Here is a 21,302-nt window from a genome sequence, read left to right on the forward strand (position 1 = left end):
CCCTTTATCATGAGCTGACTTTTGCATGATGTATGCTGAGCTAGAATAAGTGTTGAACCATTCACAAGACTGGAACATACCATGTTTATATAGCTGACAGTCCTAATTGGGTGTGTGGGGCAATAAAAGTTCAACAACCTTTCTATCTATATTCCTTGAGCCTGTTGTCCCAACACACATGGAGCAATTCACAAGACTGAGATGCACTGTGGCTGGAGAAAAGTCAACATAGCTAAAGAGAAAAATGGGGTGTATGAATGGTTTGATCAAGCTGACAGGGATACCAAGAGTCTTTGAGAGATAGGAAGAACATCCACTTTGCTTGTGAATTCAGGTTGTCTGAAGACTTTTGGGAATGTGTGAGTGGGAGGGAAATAGAGCCAGTGAACCTTGAATTGCCCTCCAGGCCTCATTTATTAAGTGAGTGGATACAAAAATAAAATCATATAAAGGTGCAGAAGCCCTTCAAGGAAGAGCCATCATGATCAGGAAACAGCACAGCATTAACAGGATCTAGTAAACAATTTTTTAACAAGCAGGGAGCTCGCTGAGACAAGATGCCTGATCCCCCAACGTTACAACCAGCAGGAAGCAGTGAGAACACTTAGCAATTCTAGGGAGCATTGTTTTCTTCTTCCAGAGACTTCAAGGCTCTTTATAACCTGTGAACACACATCGCTCCTGGGTTGCATCTTGAGCCAGCAGCTTTCCCAATGGCTGTTTACCACCGTGGTTAGAAAAAGTGAAGCTAAATGTACCGTAACTAAGAGATCTCAACCTACTCAAAGGTGCTTTTGCCCTTGGCACTCTTTGGGGTTGCACCACTTGCACCAATGCTGCCAGCTTTTGGTCAGCCAGTTGGACTAGCAGCAATTGACAGAGCCCCCAGGTGACTTGCAGGTGTCAGGAATGCCAACACGTCAAAAAGCAACCACCCTCTAGCCAGAAACACCCGCTTTCACCATTTGTCTCAAAGGAATAGTTAGGACAGCCTTCACCAACCTGGAGTCCTTCAAATGTATTGGGGCTACAACTTCCAGAATCCAGTTAGACTACAGCTGGTAGTAGAAGTCCAATACTCCTGGAGGGCACCAGGTTGGGGAAGGCTGAGGTAGGGCATGGACAGAACCTGAGGAAACAAGCCTAGGAAAGAACACGGTCCTCAGAGGAAGGTGTTCTTTCCTCACACTGACCACTGACACCCCTTCGCAATGGCAAACAAAACGCGCACCACAAAAGCAACGCGGTAGCTTGAGAAATAACATATCCCATGGTAACCTGTCATCGTGAGTTAAAAAAATACTTTTAAAAGTAGAATACATGGCATTTCTCCTACATTGCACCAAAAGTAATTTGGAAGCACTTTCAATTGGTCTTATAGGCAGAAGAGGGAACTGAAAGTTCCCCTTGGCTTTCGACTTCCCTTAGTAAAAGCTGTATATATTAAGCTTCTTCTTTTGCATCTCTATTGCTTTCACATCTCTGAATCTGCATACATTCCATTGATCAAGTAGTCCACTTGAGTGTAGTCTTTCTTCCTGTAGCTCTCATAGGCCTGTATGGCAAATAAGACTACAATTATTACAAAAAACAGGACTCCAAAGAGGAGCGCTACCAAGAGCAAATTGGAGTCTTGCTGCTGAAAGTTATTCTCGCTACCCGTGTCCTGCTGATCCTTGCCTTGATTTACAGTTGTCGATTTGGGCAACGTAGCAGGATTTGAAGTTGTAAACCCTGGCAAGGGGTGGAAAGAAGTTCTTGCCATGACCACTGGACTGGTCATCTCCATCTGCTGCGCAGTAGTAGAGATTTCAGCACCCTTCATCGTGACAGTAGAAGTTGCCTTCTCTGACGTAGGCTTTGCCTTGTCTGTCGCAATTGCTGGGAATTCAGCTGACAGTGTCGTTGCTGCCACAGTTGAATTTGGCCCCGTCACAGTCGTGTTTATGACCATTGAAGTTGGTGGGTTGTGGGTTGCTGGAGCCGTAGATGAGCTGAGTGGTTTTGCGCCATTTCCAACACTGACAGAGCTAACTGGTGTAGGAGCCTTAGGTGCAGTAACTGTTTTGTGGGAAGTGGGAAGCACTACAAGTTTTGTTGTTGTGGGCAAGGTAGCAGCAGTCGTCCTAAGAAGAGGTTCTGTTGGTGTTGTGTTCTTGGCTGCTCCTACACTGGCCTGAGTCCCTTTTGAACTTACTGTATTCTCAACCTTAACAGCACTGTCATTTGAAGGGGGAAATGTGGCAGCTAATGATGTGGTGATGTGAGGAGGGATGCTGGGAACTGAAGAGGTTTTTGGGGAGCTAACCGTTGTGTTCCCAGGAATGGTGGTTATATGGTTACTAACGTTAGTTATGGCTGTTGGTTCCGCTGCAACTCGAGAGATGGCTGTGGTCACATGGATGGCGGTGATAGCCTTCTTGGCAATGGATGGCATTGTTACTGCCACGTTGCCTGGTGGGCCGACTGCAATATCTCCAGCTCTCGTTGCTTGAGTTGTTGATGAAAGAGGCACTTTTATAGTTGTCTGAGCCATCGTTGTCTTATTCAGCATCTCTCGCCCTTTATTCGACTCTTCATCATTATTAGTCTGATTGAGAACACCATGGTCTCTTCTTTTACGGATCATGAATTCTTAAAAACAAAAGCAAAACAAACCCAAAGACATGATCAGGATTGGGCCCCCAAAATGCCTACACATATGAGTTTCTGGAGCTATACTTGAAGGCCACTTTACTTCTGTGGTGGTTGCCTCTAATTTCCTTACAGTGGATGAGAAACACAGGCGCAAGCAGCCACAATACATCTACCTATGATCTCACATAAGGAATTGCAAGTAATGTTATTTCCTCTGGCTCCTGTATACGCAAGCAAATACCACTTGTGGTAAGGAAATAGGTATTGGCAACTTTTAAATAACTGGCCGCATGGATCTCTCGGACTAGCTATGTTCTGCTTCCACAAGTGACAGTAACTACTCTGCAATTACCGAAGCGAGCAACTTTGCTAGTATTACCACTGGTTAGCTGTATGCAGGCTGCTTGCGTTCCGATATACCATTCTCATCCACATCAGATTGGCAAAAGATTTAATAGGGGTCATATCAGAAAATGAGCAAGAACTAGAGGGGCAGAAACAGTGCTTCCTCCCACTGACTCCCACATAAGCCAAAGCCCGGGCAAATGGACCTTTAACCCCCACTTCTTAAGGTTGAACAGCAAAAAAGTATTTGCTGGAATTCTCTCCTCATAAACTGCTCACGCCTGTCAGCTCACAGCTCACAGATGCCTAAGAGGCCCAAGCTTCTGCCATTCATGCTGGAGAAGAGTTTGGTGTCTTTTAAGGATCTCTTTGCCCATGTCTCTACAGGAGAAAGTGGCAGAGATGTGCAAGCAGGTGGGGGATCAGGAGATATATTGGGGACTAGATGTAAAGTCCCGAGAGACTGGACTGAACTACTGGGGCACGACTTGCCTTCCCCGCTAACACTCCCCTTCAAAGCACATCTAAAAAGCCCTTTCTTAGAACAACATCATCCAATTCACCTAAACCACCAATGGGGAACGTGTGGCCTCCAGACACTGTTAGACTTGAATTCCACCATCTGCCACTATTAGCTATGCTGGCCAGGGCTGATAAGAGTTGGGAGTTCAGCAATATCTGGAGGGCCACACAATCCCTATCCCCAACCTAAATATTTGGAAGAAAATCAATTTTTTAAAAAATTGAAGGGAGGGAGGGAGAGAGAGCGCACTAAAACAGGAGGAACACCTTTCTCATCAGTACCGCTGGCTCTTGGCTGAAAGAACCCGTTCAACTTAACAAGGCTGCTAAGTCCCTGAAAAGCCTTTTGAGGACAAGAAACAACCATGGAAAGTCACCCTTTTAAAAACACATGTACAGTAGAATTCTCACACACTTTACAAAGCTATTCCCCCAGTTTCGAACATGCTCTGTTTTGTTATGTTGTCACTTTTAATTAAAACAGAAGACGCTTCTGCTGTAAAATCCAGTGTTAGCCACTTATGCTAAAACCACTCTGATTACACTCCCAGCCTCCAGTTTCTAGCTTGAAACCCAACAGAATACTAATATCAAGGCTTCCTTCTGTCTCTGGGCAAACATGGGTAGAAACGAAGAACATAGAGGGGGGAAAACAGAAGTTGTTGACAATGTCCCTCTAGAACTACTATCTCTCTGGCAAAACTTGTGGCAATTAACTAGAGCCCCTTTTAAAACGCTCTAAACACTGAGAAGGTAAATAGAAGAAAATGTTCCCTTGCGAATCAAACTTTTCATTTTTTTTCTTGGTGGGGCGGGTTGTCCACATTACCTCCCATTAGTTCTTTAACATCCTGTGTGCTGGCATTCTGACATGCACTCAGCTGAGGGCAGCGCAGGAGGACACAGTGACTCTGATACAGCACTGACCAGCAGTAGCGAATACCTAGAACATCACAGGGAAAGCAAGTCAGCACTCTCAACTGGCATAAAATAAATTCTATACCGCAGCCTTCTGGTGCTCTACAGAGGTTTGGGACTTCCAACTCCCATTAGCCCCAACTAGCATGGCCAATTATCAAGGATCGTGTTGTGGTCTAAAACATCAGGAGGGATTCAAGTTGGGGAATGCTGATCTACCAGAACTGGAGTTTAAACAACAAGCAACCATCTCTATTTCAGGTCTTTAATAACATCCACCCTAGAGCTCTTTAGAACTTCTGAGGAATTGTTTTTCTGTAATTGGCCGGAATTAAAATGGATGCTCTACACAGTACTTCATATGGCACTATATTTATCCAGAAAAGCCCTCCCTCGTGGACAAGATTTTTCTAGGATGTTTACTCACAAGCAAGTCCTATTCAGTGTAAGTTCCATTGTAATGTTAATTAAAAAGTTCTGGCTGTGGGTCCTGCCTGTTGATTGCGGCTGGAAGTTTTGTGATGAATAGCCTCTTAATTTGCCCTTTATTGGCAGCTTCTGTTCCAGTGGAGGAGGGAAGTGTTAATTAGCAAACTTCATACTAGACTGAAGAAATCAGAAATTAAAGCCCTGCCCTCAAAACTGGAATTGTAACAATAAAAGGAGGCTATTCAAGGGGCAATTAAGATGCTACTCACTACTAATCTAAAATGTGAACCCAACGAATTTCTCCCCCATCCCTAGCTAAAAGCAACTCAGGGAGCAGGACTGGGGAAAACTATACCTGAGGCCTTGGAGAGTTGGAGGAGACCAAGTCTCTTAGAACACACCAGGCTCCCTGCCCCTCCTGATGTTTAGTTTAGTTGACATGCTGCAAAGTGAAGTATCAGCCTCTTTCACCATATTTATTTTGAAGGAGGCTTCTAGACCCCATGTGACATTCTTGTCCAAGTTACTTACCTCATCAGTTTGTGCAGAAACCTGTAGGCTCAAGAGAATGGTTTTGTGTTTGGGAACTCAGACCCCATCTCTGCCTTGCACTTATTCTTGGATAGGTTACTTTTTTTAGCCTCACCAATTTGCCTTCTTTAGGAATGGGTGTTTTGTTACTGGGCACACCCACCATTTTATGAATGGCCAAGCCACCCCTGGCAGCCATTTTGTGAGAGCACCCATACCACTCTCAACATTCCAAATGTACCCACTGGCCCAAAAAGGTTGCAGAAGCCTGGAGTAAACAATGCTGGACTAGACAGTCAAACTGTCTGTGTAAAGGTTTGGAGCACAAGTCTTATGATGAAAAGGCAAAATGCTAGAGCATGTTTACCTTATAGAAGATTGCGGGGGCAGACAGATAAAGAACAGTGATTGGAGAAATTGGCGTAAGATAGTAACTCCCTACATCAGATGCAAACTGGACTAAGTTACAGTAGCCCCACATAAGCCAGGTAACGTGAACAGTTGCTCTAGAAAACTGCGAAGTCTTCTTCCTTTAAAAAGGGTGAGCAAGTTTGTTTGTTTTTTAACAGCCCCCAGAACTGTTGTTTTTAAATGCATACCGTTGTTTTTATGCTGTTTATGTTTTTTGATGGTTTTAAATTTTGTATACTTTTTTAATGTTCACAGTTTTTAACTTCTGTAAACTGCCCAGAGAGCTTCAGCTATGGGGTGGTATATAAATGTAATAAATCAAATCAAATCAAACTTGTTTTGGCCTACAATGGTTATGCTGGCTAGGGCTGCTTAGAGTTGTAGGCAAAAACATCTGAAGAGCCACAAGTTGCCCATCCCTGCCTTAAAGCTTTCAAAGAGGAAAAATGAATCTCTGTCAGGGATGATTTAAATCTAGAACATCTTTGGGTGGAATGAAGTGACCCTTGAAGCCCTAGTTAAAATTTGATGCTAAATACTTTCTAGGACCACAAGGCATTCTGATAATATGGCTACAAGGACACACAAGAATGTGAAACTCCCCCAGATTTAGATGCATCTGGCCGTAGAGTAAGTTAAGTAGTATAACACAATTTCCATGCTAGTGACATGCCCAAAGGCTCTTCTGTGCTTGCTGCATTGTAAAAGCTGAGCCAGTCTCTGGGAAACTGATGCGGTTTTCAGTTTAATGAAAGCTGTGAAGTCGTTTAGCTGCTGCATAGATAAGCTGTAGTTAGAAATGCTGTGAAAGATGTAGGCGGAACCCTCCCCCCCCCCCAAATGATGGCACAGTGAAGTAAACTTACCTGAAATGGTTGGGCCTTTACAAGCTTGTTCACAATGCTTTTCACTGCTGAGTAGATACACGTGGGTTACCTGGACCCCACTCTCTTTTAAGATGGAACTCGCCTTTTCAGACACACACAAGGAAATCAGTAGGAAACACACAACAGCCGTCCACATCTTGAAGGCTTGCCTTGGAAGGAAGCCAAGTTTCTCTGGATGGTGTTCTCCAGATTTACTAGCCGCCATCAGTCAGACCTCAGGTGACACATCTGCCAAGGAAAAACACCAGTGTATACTGTCCAAATGTTTATGTGACATTTCCAGGCTTTGTCCAGGTTGTTGTTTTTGTTTTGTTTTATGCTACAGCACTCCTTTTATGGATCTTCAAGCTGGAGCACACCAAAAGCCTTTACAAGTGTTAAAAAGCTATATACACTGATTAGACAATATGCCACAAGTGATTCAACAACAGCAGTTACTTCGAGCTTGGAATGCTTCTCTATGAGCCTGTTCAGACAACACGCTAAGCCATAGTTAGGCCGCTAACTCATTTGCAACCAACAGTTAGTGAGCATGTTTAAACCATGGTTATGTAGCCACCATGGCTAGGAATGGTTCACATAACACACTAAGCCATAATGTTTAGCTCAAAGTGCTTAAACACTGTGGCTTAGTGTGTCATCTGAACAGGGTCTATATCTTTCCAGCAAGCTCAATGGAATATGGCACAGGTAGGCTGCCTGTGACCCGCATGCAGCATTCAAAGGCCTTGACTGTGGCCTGCAAGCAGGTGCCCATGCCCTTAAATTCCCCCCTTATAAACCTACCCCTCAATTTTTCATCAGGCTAGGGGGAGAGTTGCTTGTGGGAAGAGTCTTGCCCTGTGTTCCTCCTTCCTAGCTAACCCACCAGGCAAGTGTTTGGCAGGCTGGCTGGAGTGGGATTGGGATGGGAAGGAAGGCATGCAGAGAGGCAAATCCCAGTGCATCTCCCAACCGAGCTAAACGCAGACCTCTCACCTACCTAATTTAATGGCACTTTTCCCAGCACCTGTCAAATGGCCCATAAAGCTGGGCAGGCAGTGGGGAAGGACCATATAAAAGGAAGTGTAGACTTCCTCATCTCTGCACACTGAAATTGTGTGTGCATGGGGGTGGGTGGGAGGAAGTGTGTGTCTATGTTTGCGTATTTAAATTTATTATTCAGATTTATATACCGCTTTACACAAAAGTATCAAAGCAGTGAACATAAAATACAATGGCATAACCCCAATAAATGTAACAATAAAAACAACGCAATATAATTAATCAGCTATGAAAGTGCAAACTCTACCATGTGTGTGGTAGAGGTGTGTGTGTGTGTGTGTGTGTGTATGTGAGACAGAGAGAGAGAAAGAGAAGGGGGTAATGACCAAGGGAAGAGGTGAGGGTGAGAACGAGCCCGGCTTCACTCGCCAACAATATGTGGCCCCAATATGTTGCCTTTATAGGCCAAAAGGAGTTCTCATCCCTGGTCTATAGAATTGACTGTGGGCATGCGACAGGGTCAGCTAGTGAAGCCAATGGGTGTCTGGACCAGAGCAGTGCCTGGATTAAATATACTAATGACCAACTGAAGCTAAGTACTATATGACAGAGGTAGGTAACACATTTGGAAATGTGAGAAAATGTCCTGGGCACAACCACAAGTAGGGCTAATCACAAAGGACAAGTAACCTGCCTAAAGGCATTCATGGGAAATTAAGATGGAAGCAGGTAGAGCAGAGGTTCCCAACCTTTTTGAACTTATGGGCACATTTGGGAATTTGAGAAATTGCTGTGGGCACCACCACAAAATGCCTAGTCACTGCTTTGACGTCAGCCTGTCGCATCTATGGATCTTAGGTTGCATCTGATTCAACAACAAAAAATTGTTTCATGTCTATTGGACACTGCAATGTCTCTTTAATAATGGATTGTCTAATTCAGCTAATTGCTGCTGGTGCAATACAGCTAATGCTTATTTAAGACATATGTTTGAGCAATGCCCAGTCGTTTCTTCTTTTCTGGAGAGGTTTCATAGATAAATTTTCTACTGGAACAGTCTTTAATATTCATTGAGGTACACTCATCTTTAAATTATTTGTCTGCTTCATGGGAATTAACAAATGGTCAATGTCAATGGATTCTCTGTGCCCGATTGATAGCTAAGAGACTGATATTACAACATTGGAAGGATAACCCCTCACTTCCTATAATGCAATGGATTGCGCACCTTACAACGTTTTCAATATTTGAATGGGTGACATAGAGACGGAACCTTCAAATGGATACTTGGTCCACTTTTATTGAAGCCTATGTATACTTGTTAGAAAGTTGTATGCATTTCACATGTATTCCTTGCTATAGGTATATACAAATCCATGCGTGTATACTAAAATAAAAATAAAAATCAGATGCCCGACAGGGAGGGCAAGTGTCCCCACAAAGAAGCTAACTGACCCCAACTTTTATCCCAATAACCCTATAAAGTCTGCTAGACTAAAAACGAGGGAGTGGCCCAACTTCAAATAAATAGTGCAAGTAAAACTGTGTAAAAACACCTGACACCAATGCCCTATGTCTAATCTGGATTGCATTTACGTTTCTTTACATTGCTGAAATTAGTGCTTCAGAAAATGGGTACTAATTTTACTACTTTATCCTGCTACCTCTCTAGCAACACTCATTTAGAGAACTATTTTGCAGCTCCTTTCAATATTTCCTATTATCCCATCCCACCCCTCAGTCATCTTTTCTCAGGTTTGTGATCAGCCTGAACTCCTGATATACAATATGTAATGACATGCATGAGTCAGCAACAGAAGATGAAATGGTTTCTTTTAAATAAAGCATTTTCATGATGCCCCTTTTCTGGAATCTAGTTACACACTTTAAGCCTCAGAGACAGCTTGAGCTGCTATTTCACTACTTTGGCTAAAATACTGCAGAATGAGTTTTGTTGCTGGTCAGGGAGTAGAATTATCCCACTATGTGAAAAGCAGCTTTATGGTCACCTCCTTAGGTGTACCGAACATGCTATTATAGGAAAGTCTTCTTTCATTTCTCCCCCATAATACTGATACTTTTATGACTCTCTTTTGAATTATTCACATTACTTGGAAAACTTTCTGCCAGCAAACAAAAACAGAAGCAGCAGATTTAGGATTTAATACCAAAAACAGGTCCTTAAAAACATTTAAAATGTAGATCTCCAAGTAGATGCCAATCTCTTCATGGATTACAATATTCTTTATAGGAGATAAAGCCATCTTTCCCACCAACAACCTCAAATAGGATAAAGACTGGATTTTCTTACCATATGTGGGGCAGGGAAACCACTCTGCCATAAAGTCTGTCTCTGGCTTGACTTCTGAAAACTCCTCCTTCTCTCTATATATGGCAAACTTGCCACATTAAACCCTACCATAATGTTTTTGCCAATGTTATTTATGCTTTCTTTAAATGAGGAACATTGAGTTGTGCTAACATTTGTGATGCAAGTACAGGTACTTGCTCTGTGCCTGGGGTGCAACTCTAGAATAAAACATGTAGCTTTTTTGGGTTGGAGTGCCTGCAGTCTCTTAAAGAGCAAAGAATAAATTATTGCACAATAATCGTGAATTCAACAGCCATGTGAGTCTGTTGCAGCAAAAACAGAGAGTCCTGTGGGACCTTAAAGACAAACAAATTTATTATTGCGTAAACTAGTCTATGGCTCAGTTCAGACAACACATTTCTCAATGGTGGTTTCAGAACTCCACAGTGGAGTTTTTACACCACTGTTGAGAAATGTGTTGTCTGGAGGGAAAACTCCACCCCATGGTTGAATTTTTTTAGAAAACACTCCATGCTGAATATCCACGCTGTGCAGAGAGTTCCTGCACTACTGTATTGTGCAGAGGACTCTGTGGAGTTTCCTGCTGTGCTGAGTGGACTTTTCCCACTGGCTATAGAGTTCCCTGGCAAGAGCGGCGAAAGGAGCAAGTGCCGCTCTAGGAGAGCCACTGGGACTGTTTTTTCCCCCAGCAATGGCTGATGGGATACCATCAGGACGACTGGGGGAGTAAATAAATAAGTAAAACAATAATCAAACATCGCGTTGCGTTTTACTCAACTCCACGGTAGCCCACAGTTACACAATGGCGGAGAAAGAACATGTTGTGTGGGGAGCACCCCCTACAAACTCAACCATTGAGTGGAGTTTTCACACTCTTTAGAGAAACGTGTTGGCTGAACTGAGCCTATGAAAGTTTATGCTATAATAAATGTGCAAATAGACAGGACTCTCTAGAATAAGAGCATTTTACAGAGCCTACAGTCTTAATGGGGGGCATTAGGATAAACCATGTTATTTTCTGTAATAAGAAATCATCTACCCTCTTATTTATGAACCCCACATTTGTTAACATTGAACTATGTTCGCAAGACACAGGGCCATCTTTTAAATTGCAAGAACTTGCTGGAGCTCTAAGTACCTGCCCGGACCCTAAGGTCATCCTCAGGGGTCCTTCTCCGTGAGCCCCTGCCAATGGAAGTGAGGCAGGTGGCTACCAGGGGGAGGGCCTTCTCTGCTGTGGCACCCTGGCTGTGGAATGAGCTCCCTAAGGAGGTTCGCTTGGCACCTACATTATATGCTTTTAGACGCCAGGTGAAGACCTTTTTATTCTCCCAGCATTTTAACAGTCTATAAATAAATTTTAACTTGGTGTTTTAAAATTGTAATTTTGCATTGCTGCTGTTTTTATCTGGTTGAGCTTTTATATTGTATTTTATAGTATGGTTTTATACTGTTGTTTTATACTTTGAATGTTTTTAATTTTTGTGAACCGCCTAGAGAGCTCTGGCTATTGGGCAGTATAGAAATGTAATAAATAAATAAATAAATAAAATAAAATGTCCAAGGGAAATAAAGCATGTTTATAGTGGGGGGTGGGGGGAGTTAAAGGAGAAACTGCATGATATTTAGCCTCGCATATCTGTCTGGAAAAAGTTTCAGCCTAAAGATGGAATGGAATGAATCCTTAGGTGAGAACTTTGCCATGAGGTTTAATTGTCTGAGTATGCATACTGTTGGAAGCAACAACGGGGCATCCCCTGGCAATATAAAAACTAGCAAGCAAACCTTATCTCCTGAACACAGTGAGCCTGAAACAGTTTACAAAGATAAAAAAAATCAGTAGTAGTACTTTTACTATTATTACAATTTATGCCCCACCTATATACAAAATACCCTAAGCAACATTAAAGCTAAAACATAGGCTAGACTCACTTAAAAGAATGGGAGTTAAGTCAATCATTACTAACTTAAGTCTCATTCATTTCAATGTGTTTACCCTAGAAAGGACTAACATTGGATAATATCTCACGTCTCCACTCGGAAATTGAGTTGACACTGCATGTGGGCATTCCAGAATTGTAAAATGTGGGCATTATAAAAGCTTCAAATAGATTATCAGAGGCATGATAATGCCACTGAACCAATGCCATTTGGGCACATGGGGAAAGAGAAACACACACCTACTTAACATTGCTCCTACATTTTTGTGAACCGCCCAGGAAGCTTCGGCTATTGGGCGGTATAAAAATGCAATGAATAAATAAATGTGGCTTACATTGCTGTGTTCTCAGGATTGTGGAAGCTGGTCCTTATCCATGGCTTTAACTACAGTGAATAACGCAAAAAGCCTTATTCACCATGGTTAAAACCGTGGTTTAAGGTGTCTTCTGAACAGGCCCAATATAGTGTACAGCAAGCTTCCCCAGCCTTGCTGCCCTCCAAATGTTATGGGCTACAACACCCAGCTTTCCTGACCATTGGCCATGCTAGCTGGAGTTGATGGGAGTTGAAGTCCAAAACATCTGGCAGGCATCAGGATGGAGAAGGCTGGTCTACATTCACTCGCAGCAGCTCTCCAGGGCTTCATGCAGGGGTCATTCCCAGCCCTGTATGGAGATGCCAGGGATCAAACCTGGGACCTTCTGCATGAAAAGCAGATGCTCTACCACTGGGCCACAGCTCCTCCCCTTGAGGATCTTCCACTTGCAATTTTAAAATCTTTCCAACTCTTATGGTTGCACGATAAAGATAAGGTATGACAGTACTTCAGAAATGATTGTATACCATGGGATGGATGCAACACTGGTCATCCTTAGTGGAACAATTTTCCCTCCTCTTGCAGTCCCCCATGAGTGCCCCAAATCTTCTGGAGGGCTGGGAGACCCTCCAGAGAAGCTTTGAGGCACATGGAGGAGGCTGTAGGGTAGGGAAGTTGTGTTGCACCAGTGGATGTCCACTCATGCAACACTGGATCCAACCTTGTATGTTTAAGGTGTTGGTGTGTTCAAGCTACCATTAATTGCATGTTTGATTTTCAAGATATTCATAGTGTCAACAGGTTTGGCTCTTTTTCCAAATATAGCATAGGGTCAACAAAACTAGAATAAAAACCACAAAGCCAGTGAAGTCTGCAGCTGTGATATTAAGTAGCACTCCAGATGTATTTCTGAACACAGAATGGACCTACTCCTACAGAACAGGCAAAACAACCACAACTCCAAGTTGAGGAATAAGCAGAGTCAATATTTGTACCAGGAGGGGTGGGATCCTCTGGGATGCCAAGCAGCGCTGAAAGAGAAGCCAGAGGGCTGTACAGGAACTTGGCTCAACACTGCAGAATCTATGAGCAACACAAAATATTCCAAACACCTGTGTGGAGTGCAACATGCCACTGTAGCCAAAGCTGTACCTCTACATGTAGCACAATGAAGTGCTACATGTAGAGCTTTTTGAAAGATTTAGTTCTTACAAACCATAAATAGCCCCTAACAGCTTTCCCTACATGTCCCAAACTAATCTTTTGGACGCATAACTCAGCCTGACAAACATTACAGAACATCTGCCTATGCTGCTGATGTATTATTTTAGAACACACACAATCTGACCAATCTTTTCTGATCTGCCCGGAGAAATAGGGTGTGTGTTGAGGAATGGCTCAGCTCGTGCTCGTGCAATGGTCAGTAATAAAGGCTGCAAGGTAGGGATGAAGAATTGATGGCCCACTTCAACTTTCCATCTGGCCCATCGCCTCTCTTCCAAGGCCCCGTATCCTTGACAGAGCCCCTTCTCTCTCTCTCGGGTTCTCCTCAGCAAAAGCAAGTACAAGAGCGCCCCCAGTAGGTATGCAAGCAACATGCAAGCTTGGAGGCCCAACCACATTGTGCAGCAGTTAGAGTAGTGTAGCATCCTTCGGAAATACACCCCAGTTGCTGCACTCCACAGCAAATGGCATTTTAAGAAGTAAATTGCAGGCATGGGGTGGGAGGGTGAATCTGGACTGGGACCCTGGAAGACAACTTTAACTTTGCCGTGGGAAAAGGGGAAACTTCCACTGGAGTGAACTACTGTACTATTTTATTGTTATTGATACTTTAATGTTTTTGTAAAGCAGCCTTGTAAGATGTTTTTCTTAAAGCTGGAGTATAAACCCAGAAAGCAAAGTTTCCTCTGCAGAGGTGGCAGCTGAAGTGTACTTACAAGTGTATACCTCTGTATACTAAACCAAGGCATGCAAGCACTATAAGCAAGCAGAAATGCAAAGGACGAGAGGCCAGGGCATGTAATCTAGACAGTTCTTCCAGACTCAAGACGAGTTAAAAAGAAATCAATGTTAACGTCTCATCAGACACAGCATTCTACAACACACTTCAAAAGAACCCTTGAAAAGTTGAACTTACTGTAATTAAAGTAGTCAACAAGATAGTGTTCATTTAGCAAGATTCTTTTCTGGGTGCTATTTGCCACCATAAATAAGTAGATGATAATTCCCACAAGAGAACAGCATACCACACCACAAAATCGCACCGCATGACCCAAAGCATGGCACCACTGCTTTTTCCTGCTGCTCTCTTTGTTTTGCGGCTTCATTTTTTTCTAACTTCCATGACAATTATAGAACAAGCTGGTCAGGTGGGAAATTTACACAATTGTCTCACCAGGTGCAACCACTTAGGTGATGTAACTCCACCTTCTTGCATTTCCTGTCCACTGCCTTCCTACAGAACAGGGCTAATTCTAATATAGTGAGTTACTTCAAAAAGCTTTTGATTCTTGTCCCGAAGAAGCACCTGATCTACGTGCTCCCAGAATCACCAAAATCCTGTTTCAGCAACACAGACTTCTTGCCCTTACTTGTTTATTGCAAAAAGGTTAACTCGGGGACAGCCTATGAGTCATTTGGTCTGTCCTACCAATTCAAGAGCACAAAATAAGCATCAGATTCAGACTGCACAGAAAACGAAATTCAAAGTACTTTATTACTCCATTTTCAAGCAGTCAATTGGACTGTGGGTAGTGTGGAAAATATGGTGAACTTCATATTTGAGTATGTGTTATTTGAAACACTATGTGATATATTATAGCCTATTGTCAATTCAATTTCAGAGACCATGTTTTCAAATATAGATTTCATGCGCTTAGTCACTTTAAATTGCTACTTCCTCCGTGGAAGGTATCTCATAAGAGAGTCTAAGTGCTAGCCTGGTAGGTACACAGCAGATAGCATCCATTTACAATGACACCAGTGATTGCTGGGCAGGAAACATCAACAAGACCCATTTATACAAACAGCTCTCCCTTGAAGGCAGCTACTATGGATATTGACGCATACACACATATAATGGGTTAAGGGGAACCATGGGGTTCCTTGTAAGGTTATCATGGGATCTTTAATGGGCCTGTTCAGATGACACGCTAAGCCATGGTTAGGCCACTAGCCTTTTTGCAGCAAATGTTTCATGTTTTTAAACCGTGGTTATATAGCCATGATGGTTAGAAATGGTTCACATGACACACTAAGTCATAATGTTTAGTTCAAAATGCTTAACCTCCATGGTTTAGCATGTCATCTGGACAGGGTCAACGAGAACTTCAGAACTGACAGACAAGGCTCCTTAAAAGATAGCAAGGCTGCAAATCACCATCTTCCCCTACAATAGTTTGGTTCACACATATGGTTAGCCCATAGTTTACTTAATCCATGGTAAACTGCCCAACCTAAAGTTTGTCTGGTGGCCAACTGAATAAACATAGTTTACTTTTGCAATCCCTACGTTTTTGCTTTCCCTCCTCCTTTGCCTGCTTGTCTTTCTGTATCCCAAATGCCTTTATGGTACTTTAGTATTGGCATGTAGTGTGGCTGTTGTTGTTTTTTTTAACCCCACACCTCTGTAGCCTGGCAAAACAATTCATGAAAAACCCACAGTTCTGGGTTCACACATAACGACAACCTATGGTTTAAACAACCCAGACTTCAGAACCCAGCAACAAAACTCTCTTTCTGGGTTGATCATGGTTGGCTGCATTCACACATCACAACATCCCAGAATTCAACAACGCATACCATAGGTTAGCGTTATGTGCGAACAAAGTGTAGATGTCAAAGAGCACTGCATGTATTCTAGAGCACAGTCAGTTCACGTAGGTCAATAATGAGGCCTAGCAAAGCAAATGTGTGTCCTAAGGCATGTCTCAGAATCCTCTGCAAGGCACTCCATTTTTGTGCTAGACATTCATTGGCGGATGATCCGATACAAAAAGGGTTGCAAGGGCGGTAAAAAACTTGAAAAATGCTCAGAATTTTCCCCAAGCACATGTAAACAAGTTGCCTTTTGGAAAGGATAGTAATGGAGGTGCACAACTGACACACACATGCATGACTCACAGCCTTCACAAAAACAGAGCCGGACTAGGCCTTATAACAAAAAAAAGTGCAAAGCCATCAGTGGAATAAAACACTGATTGTATATGTGAGACTTATGGGACCGTATTAGTAAGGAGGATGTGTGTAACGCTTTGCAAATGTCAAGATTTAACTTTGTTCAAAATTGTGTTCTCCTTTTCCCATTTCCATTTCCATTTCTCTCTCTGTCTCTCTCTCTCGCTGTCTCTTTCTCTCTCACACACACACTTGCTATGGTAGAATGCATTGCTCCTTGAAGACTTCCCTATGAAAAATGACCAGGCTGCAGTTCCATTTGTGAAATGTCACTTTGTTTGGAATATCTGAAAAAATCTAGTTCAATATAAAGAAAGATGAACTGCCAAGCATCCCAGCATAAAAGCCATGATTGGACAATCAATCTGTCAATGCAAACACCTCAAGGGAATAAAAAACTGGATTGTTGCCTTCCAGGGACTAATCATGACGGAAAGGCACAAGTGAAAATGTAAATGCACAGTCTCCATGTGGGAACAAGAAGTTCTTTGCTTTTCACACACTGCTGCAGATTAACAGAACTCTTAAAAGCTGCAACTCAAAGCCTACATCCCCAGGGGTGCCCAGGTAAAGTCTGTCTTCAAACAAGCTATAAATGCAGAGGGTGATCTCCCCAGAATTTCTTTTCTTTTCGAGAGGCTCAAAGGGTATCGGCTACACAATTGTACAGCAGCACCTCTAGAAGGGTAGCCAGGTTAGTCTGTTTCAGCAAAACCAACAAGAATTTTGTGCCGCACCAACAGATTTATTTTACCATTCCGTGTTGCTTTATCCATTTGGCAAATATGCCATTTAAGACTGGCCCAATAGAAACCTACATCCCTGTTCAGCAATTACTTTGGCAGGAGGGTCACTTCGAGAAGAAATTTGGGGGTGGGAGTGGATGGGATGGACTGAAGGCCCTTCCCTTCGGCAACGGGAGGGCCAGATGACCCAGCTCAGGAACTGGCCCAGAAAGCTCCACTTCCTAAACCCAAGCTGGAGATACCATGGGATAGATACACGTTGCTGTCAACTTCTGATGAAATCTGGGGGTGGGGATCTACACTACTGCTTTTAAAGCACTTTGAAAACGTTTTGAAACCTGTATATGCAGTGTGTCCTGGGCCCCAACAGTTGTCAAAACTGTTATAAAGCGCTTTAAAGCAGTAGTGTAGAAGTGCCCCTGGTGCCTTAACCCTCAAAATTAACTTGCTTCCTTAAGAGCACAGTACAAAGTTAGGAACAGCCACTCCTTTTTACAATTGATAAATAGCACAAGCATATGAATAAGCACTAAGTACTAAAGACAAATAGTAGCAGATAGATAAACATTCACTCTTCCTTCAGGACATAGTTTTGATATCCCCACCCCAGCACTACTTTCAACTCAGGAATCAAAGCAGGTAAACATTGGATGCAGCTCTCGTACATGAGTAAACATGAATAGGATTGGGCTGCAGAAGAACTCTGCTTCAAACTGAAGTGTTGGTGCTATGTTACCAACTTCCCTATGCTTACATGTGTTTGGAGTTCTTTGCATATTTTAGAATTGATCTAAATTGTTCATGAATGCTCTTAAAGTCATGCATAGCTCTGTTCTTGCACAAAGCAGCTGATACGGTTGGCACTATAGAACCAGCCTTCATGAAACAATCTAGGGAAGTCGCATGTAACAACAACCCATCTTTTAAACAGCCAATAGGTTGTTGTGCAAGACCAGGATTAACCGTGGGTTAACCACTGGGTTGTTTAGCCCCTAATAACCCAGTGGTCTGGATTCAGACATCATGGTCCACAGCCTACAAAAGAGCCAAGCATGGGTTATGCAGTAAAAGCAAAAGTGGCTCATCCCCGGTCATGCGCAGCAACCCATGGGTTGTTGAACTGATGGGTTGTCGTTATATGCAAACTAGGTCTGTGTTACAAACGTGACAATTCTGTTGTACAACAGCATATTGCAGCCTTCCCTAACCGAGCACCCTCTGGACATTTTAGATTACAGCTTCCAGGCAGCATGGCCAACAGTGAGGGATTATGTGGGCTGCAGTCCAAAACCTCTGGAAGGCACAGGGTTGTCTATCCCTTTCTGCAAAACTGGTATCACTACAGCTGGAGGGTGGGGACTGTAAAGTCTTTAGAATGGTGCATAGGTGAGTCACGTCGCAAACCCTGCTCTCACCATGCTCCTGCACTAAAGAGCTTTGTAACTACTGCACCCCCAGATTTAGTGATAGGGGCTGTTGTTTGTGCAGTGATGCCATGCCACACTGGTGTGCTGCTGTGACAGGCTGGATTTGCAAACGATGCTGGTACAATGCTACAACCAGGCCATTGTGTTACACACAGAGAGCTTGTTGTTGTTGGCACAAAATTCTATACCAGACAATTACTCCATTAAAATGAGACATCAGGAATACCCAACTTAACTTTTTAAAACATCTTTTGATGAACCAGACCCTAAGTTGTAGCTCATAGTATTTTTCTCCATTTCCCCCCAAGCGCCTAAATATCAACTGTCATTTCCATAACTCCGGCATGCCATGGGCGAAGCAGAGCAGCACAGTCAGGGTTCAGACCCCTACAGTACATCAGCTGCATTCTCTGACCTACAAGCAGCTGTGTGCATTTTTTAAGCTACATGTTCTCCCTCACCTGAGAACCTCGGGCAAATCAAAGCCACTGTCCTCAGAGTCTCTCTTCCCATTCCTTGCTCACCGAACTGATTTCCATTAGACTTAAGCAGCAGCATTAAGTAGAGGTTTTTTTATATAAAGTCTCGGTACAGCAGCATCTGCAATAGTGATGTGAAAGCACTTCATGACTTGCACTTAAAAACAATGCAATGCTGATACAGGGGCAGAGGGGAGGAAGAATATCAGTGGGGAAAACTTGAAAGGCTACAAAAATGTGGATTAAACGACTTGAAGATAAAAAAGCAACCAACGTGGGGTCTCAGTGGGAAGATCCAGGGGGTGGTGCTCAAGTCGTCAGGCACTGTCCTCTTATGCAGGCAGTCATCTAAGCGATGCAGCGGTTGTGTGCACCTGTACTCCAATAACATTTTTTGTTCATTTCCAGGTAACACATAGCTGGAAGACGTTCATTTGGCAAGGTGGCAATTCGTTTAAAATATTTTAACTGAACACTTTTTATTCTTGTCCTAACTGATGGCCATCCAGATTCTGTACTTAAAAAAGCTGCAGGGGTTCCAGCTGGGAGAGAGAAGAGTTTTCAAAGAAAATTGTTCTGCACAATTTCCAGGGCATTAATGATGGTGTTGTCAAACCCCCAAATTTCAGACCCATAAAGCATTTGCGTTATTGCTTTGATGTTGGAAGACTTTTAGGGCAGGTTCAATCAACTGTCCCCCTTTATTAGCACCTGTACTCAAGACAGCCCCTGCTTCTTTGCGGTATAGCTGGCTAGCATGCCACGTGCGGCAACTTTTTGGCACAGGGAATGATTGTCACCTCCATTGCCTGGCTTGCGAACTTCTAGAGCAAGGGTGGGGAACGTGCGGCCTTCCAGATGCTGTTGGGCTGCAACTCCTACCAGCCCTAGCCAGCATAGCCAACGGTGAAGGACGTTGGGAGCTGCAGTCCAACACCATCTGGAGGACCATACATTCCCCATCCCTGTTCTTAAGGCTTTTGACTGACTTGTGATAAACCCACAATGCTGGCCATGATCCAATTCACCAAGGTAGCATTTATGTCCTTGTACGGTTTGGACTGTGAGCGCCAGCAGGCCACCCCTGCTCAGTTTTGAAATAACTTCATGGCCTTGGGCAAGTCACAATTTTACACCAACCTTTCTCACAGGGTTGTTACAAGGACAAAAATATACACCCCCTCTATGCTTCTTGGGGAACGGGTGGGGTTGATACATTTCAGGAGCCACTTGTGACACTGTTCCTGAGGCATCAAATTTCTCTTTATTAGGACCAGCTGAACATCAAAGTGGGGCAGCTTTTGAGTTTTACACAATTCCTCAAAAACTAGCTCAGGGATTTGTGGTTTTTAAACTGAGTCTAATAGAAGGGAGAAAGGATTATCGCTATTCTTGTTCTTGTTTTCCCCTACTGGACTGTCTGATACCTCAGGTTATTTGCACAGGTTTAGATAATTTCCCACTATTGCCTATATTTACTTTTTTGTGCAAGTTTAATGAAGTGCACAGCTCACCTAGTTCCAACAACCCTTACATAGTTTGGGGCCCTAATTCAATTCTACTTGTTAAAAAAAAAGGTGCATATACTAAAGTATACCAAAAAATTTCAATGTCTCCAATCAGTAGGGAAGAAAAAGTCACCTAACAAGAATTCTAGGGACAGTGGTGGATATTTTGCCAAAGAAAAGGCACGAAGAGAACATGAAAACTGGATGTACCCCAATGTAAGAAGAGCTGTTTTTCTCAAACCTTTAGGCTCCAGGAATCTGGGTAACAGACACTCCTATAGAAGACTTAAATGTCTCCCAATGCTGCATGTACGCTTTGTATTATTGAGCTTGAAATTACTGTAAAAAGTCACAAAATGCTAATGCACACTCGAAAGTCACAAGATCCACCTAGCATTATAAAAGAAAATAGTACCTAAGTGCACTTGATTAAATGTCAGAGAGACACAGTAACCAACGCGAAGGATCTACTCAGTGGTAGCAGCTTCCTCTAAAGTCTCTGCAGCCTGATGAAACAGGAGAATGTGCAACTAGAACAGCCTTTCCCAACCAGCTGCCCTCCAGATGTGCTGGACCACAACCCCCGTCATAACTGAGCTGGCTGAGGATAATGGGAACAGCTAGAAAGCACCCAGTTAGGGAAAGTTGGTCTAGTAGGAGCATGACAAATCTCTAAGTTTAGCCATTTACATGTTTCAAAAAGAAAAAGC

General features: G+C 43.1%; 1 protein-coding gene and 1 non-coding gene across 6 annotated transcripts in view; both read right to left on the bottom strand.

Moving 5' to 3' along the window:
- Positions 1-395: 395 nt before the first annotated feature.
- Positions 396-21,302, bottom strand: part of C2H11orf24 (chromosome 2 C11orf24 homolog) — a 31,448-nt gene continuing 10,541 nt past the window's right edge. For all 5 annotated transcript variants that reach the window (XM_063117063.1, XM_063117064.1, XM_063117065.1 and 2 more), the window contains 3 exons: positions 6,660-6,908; positions 4,334-4,447; positions 396-2,634 (listed from right to left, as the gene is read on the bottom strand). In XM_063117063.1, coding sequence (XP_062973133.1) covers positions 1,475-2,634; positions 4,334-4,447; positions 6,660-6,885 — 1,500 coding nt within the window. In that variant the 5' untranslated portion in view covers positions 6,886-6,908 and the 3' untranslated portion in view covers positions 396-1,474. The remainder of the gene's footprint in view (positions 2,635-4,333; positions 4,448-6,659; positions 6,909-21,302) is intronic.
- TRNAE-UUC (transfer RNA glutamic acid (anticodon UUC)) lies at positions 12,608-12,679 on the bottom strand. Its single transcript has one exon. It is a non-coding gene; the product is annotated as a tRNA-Glu (tRNA).

The sequence above is a fragment of the Elgaria multicarinata genome, chromosome 2, assembly GCF_023053635.1.
Source record: "Elgaria multicarinata webbii isolate HBS135686 ecotype San Diego chromosome 2, rElgMul1.1.pri, whole genome shotgun sequence".
NCBI classification, from domain to species: domain Eukaryota; kingdom Metazoa; phylum Chordata; class Lepidosauria; order Squamata; family Anguidae; genus Elgaria; species Elgaria multicarinata.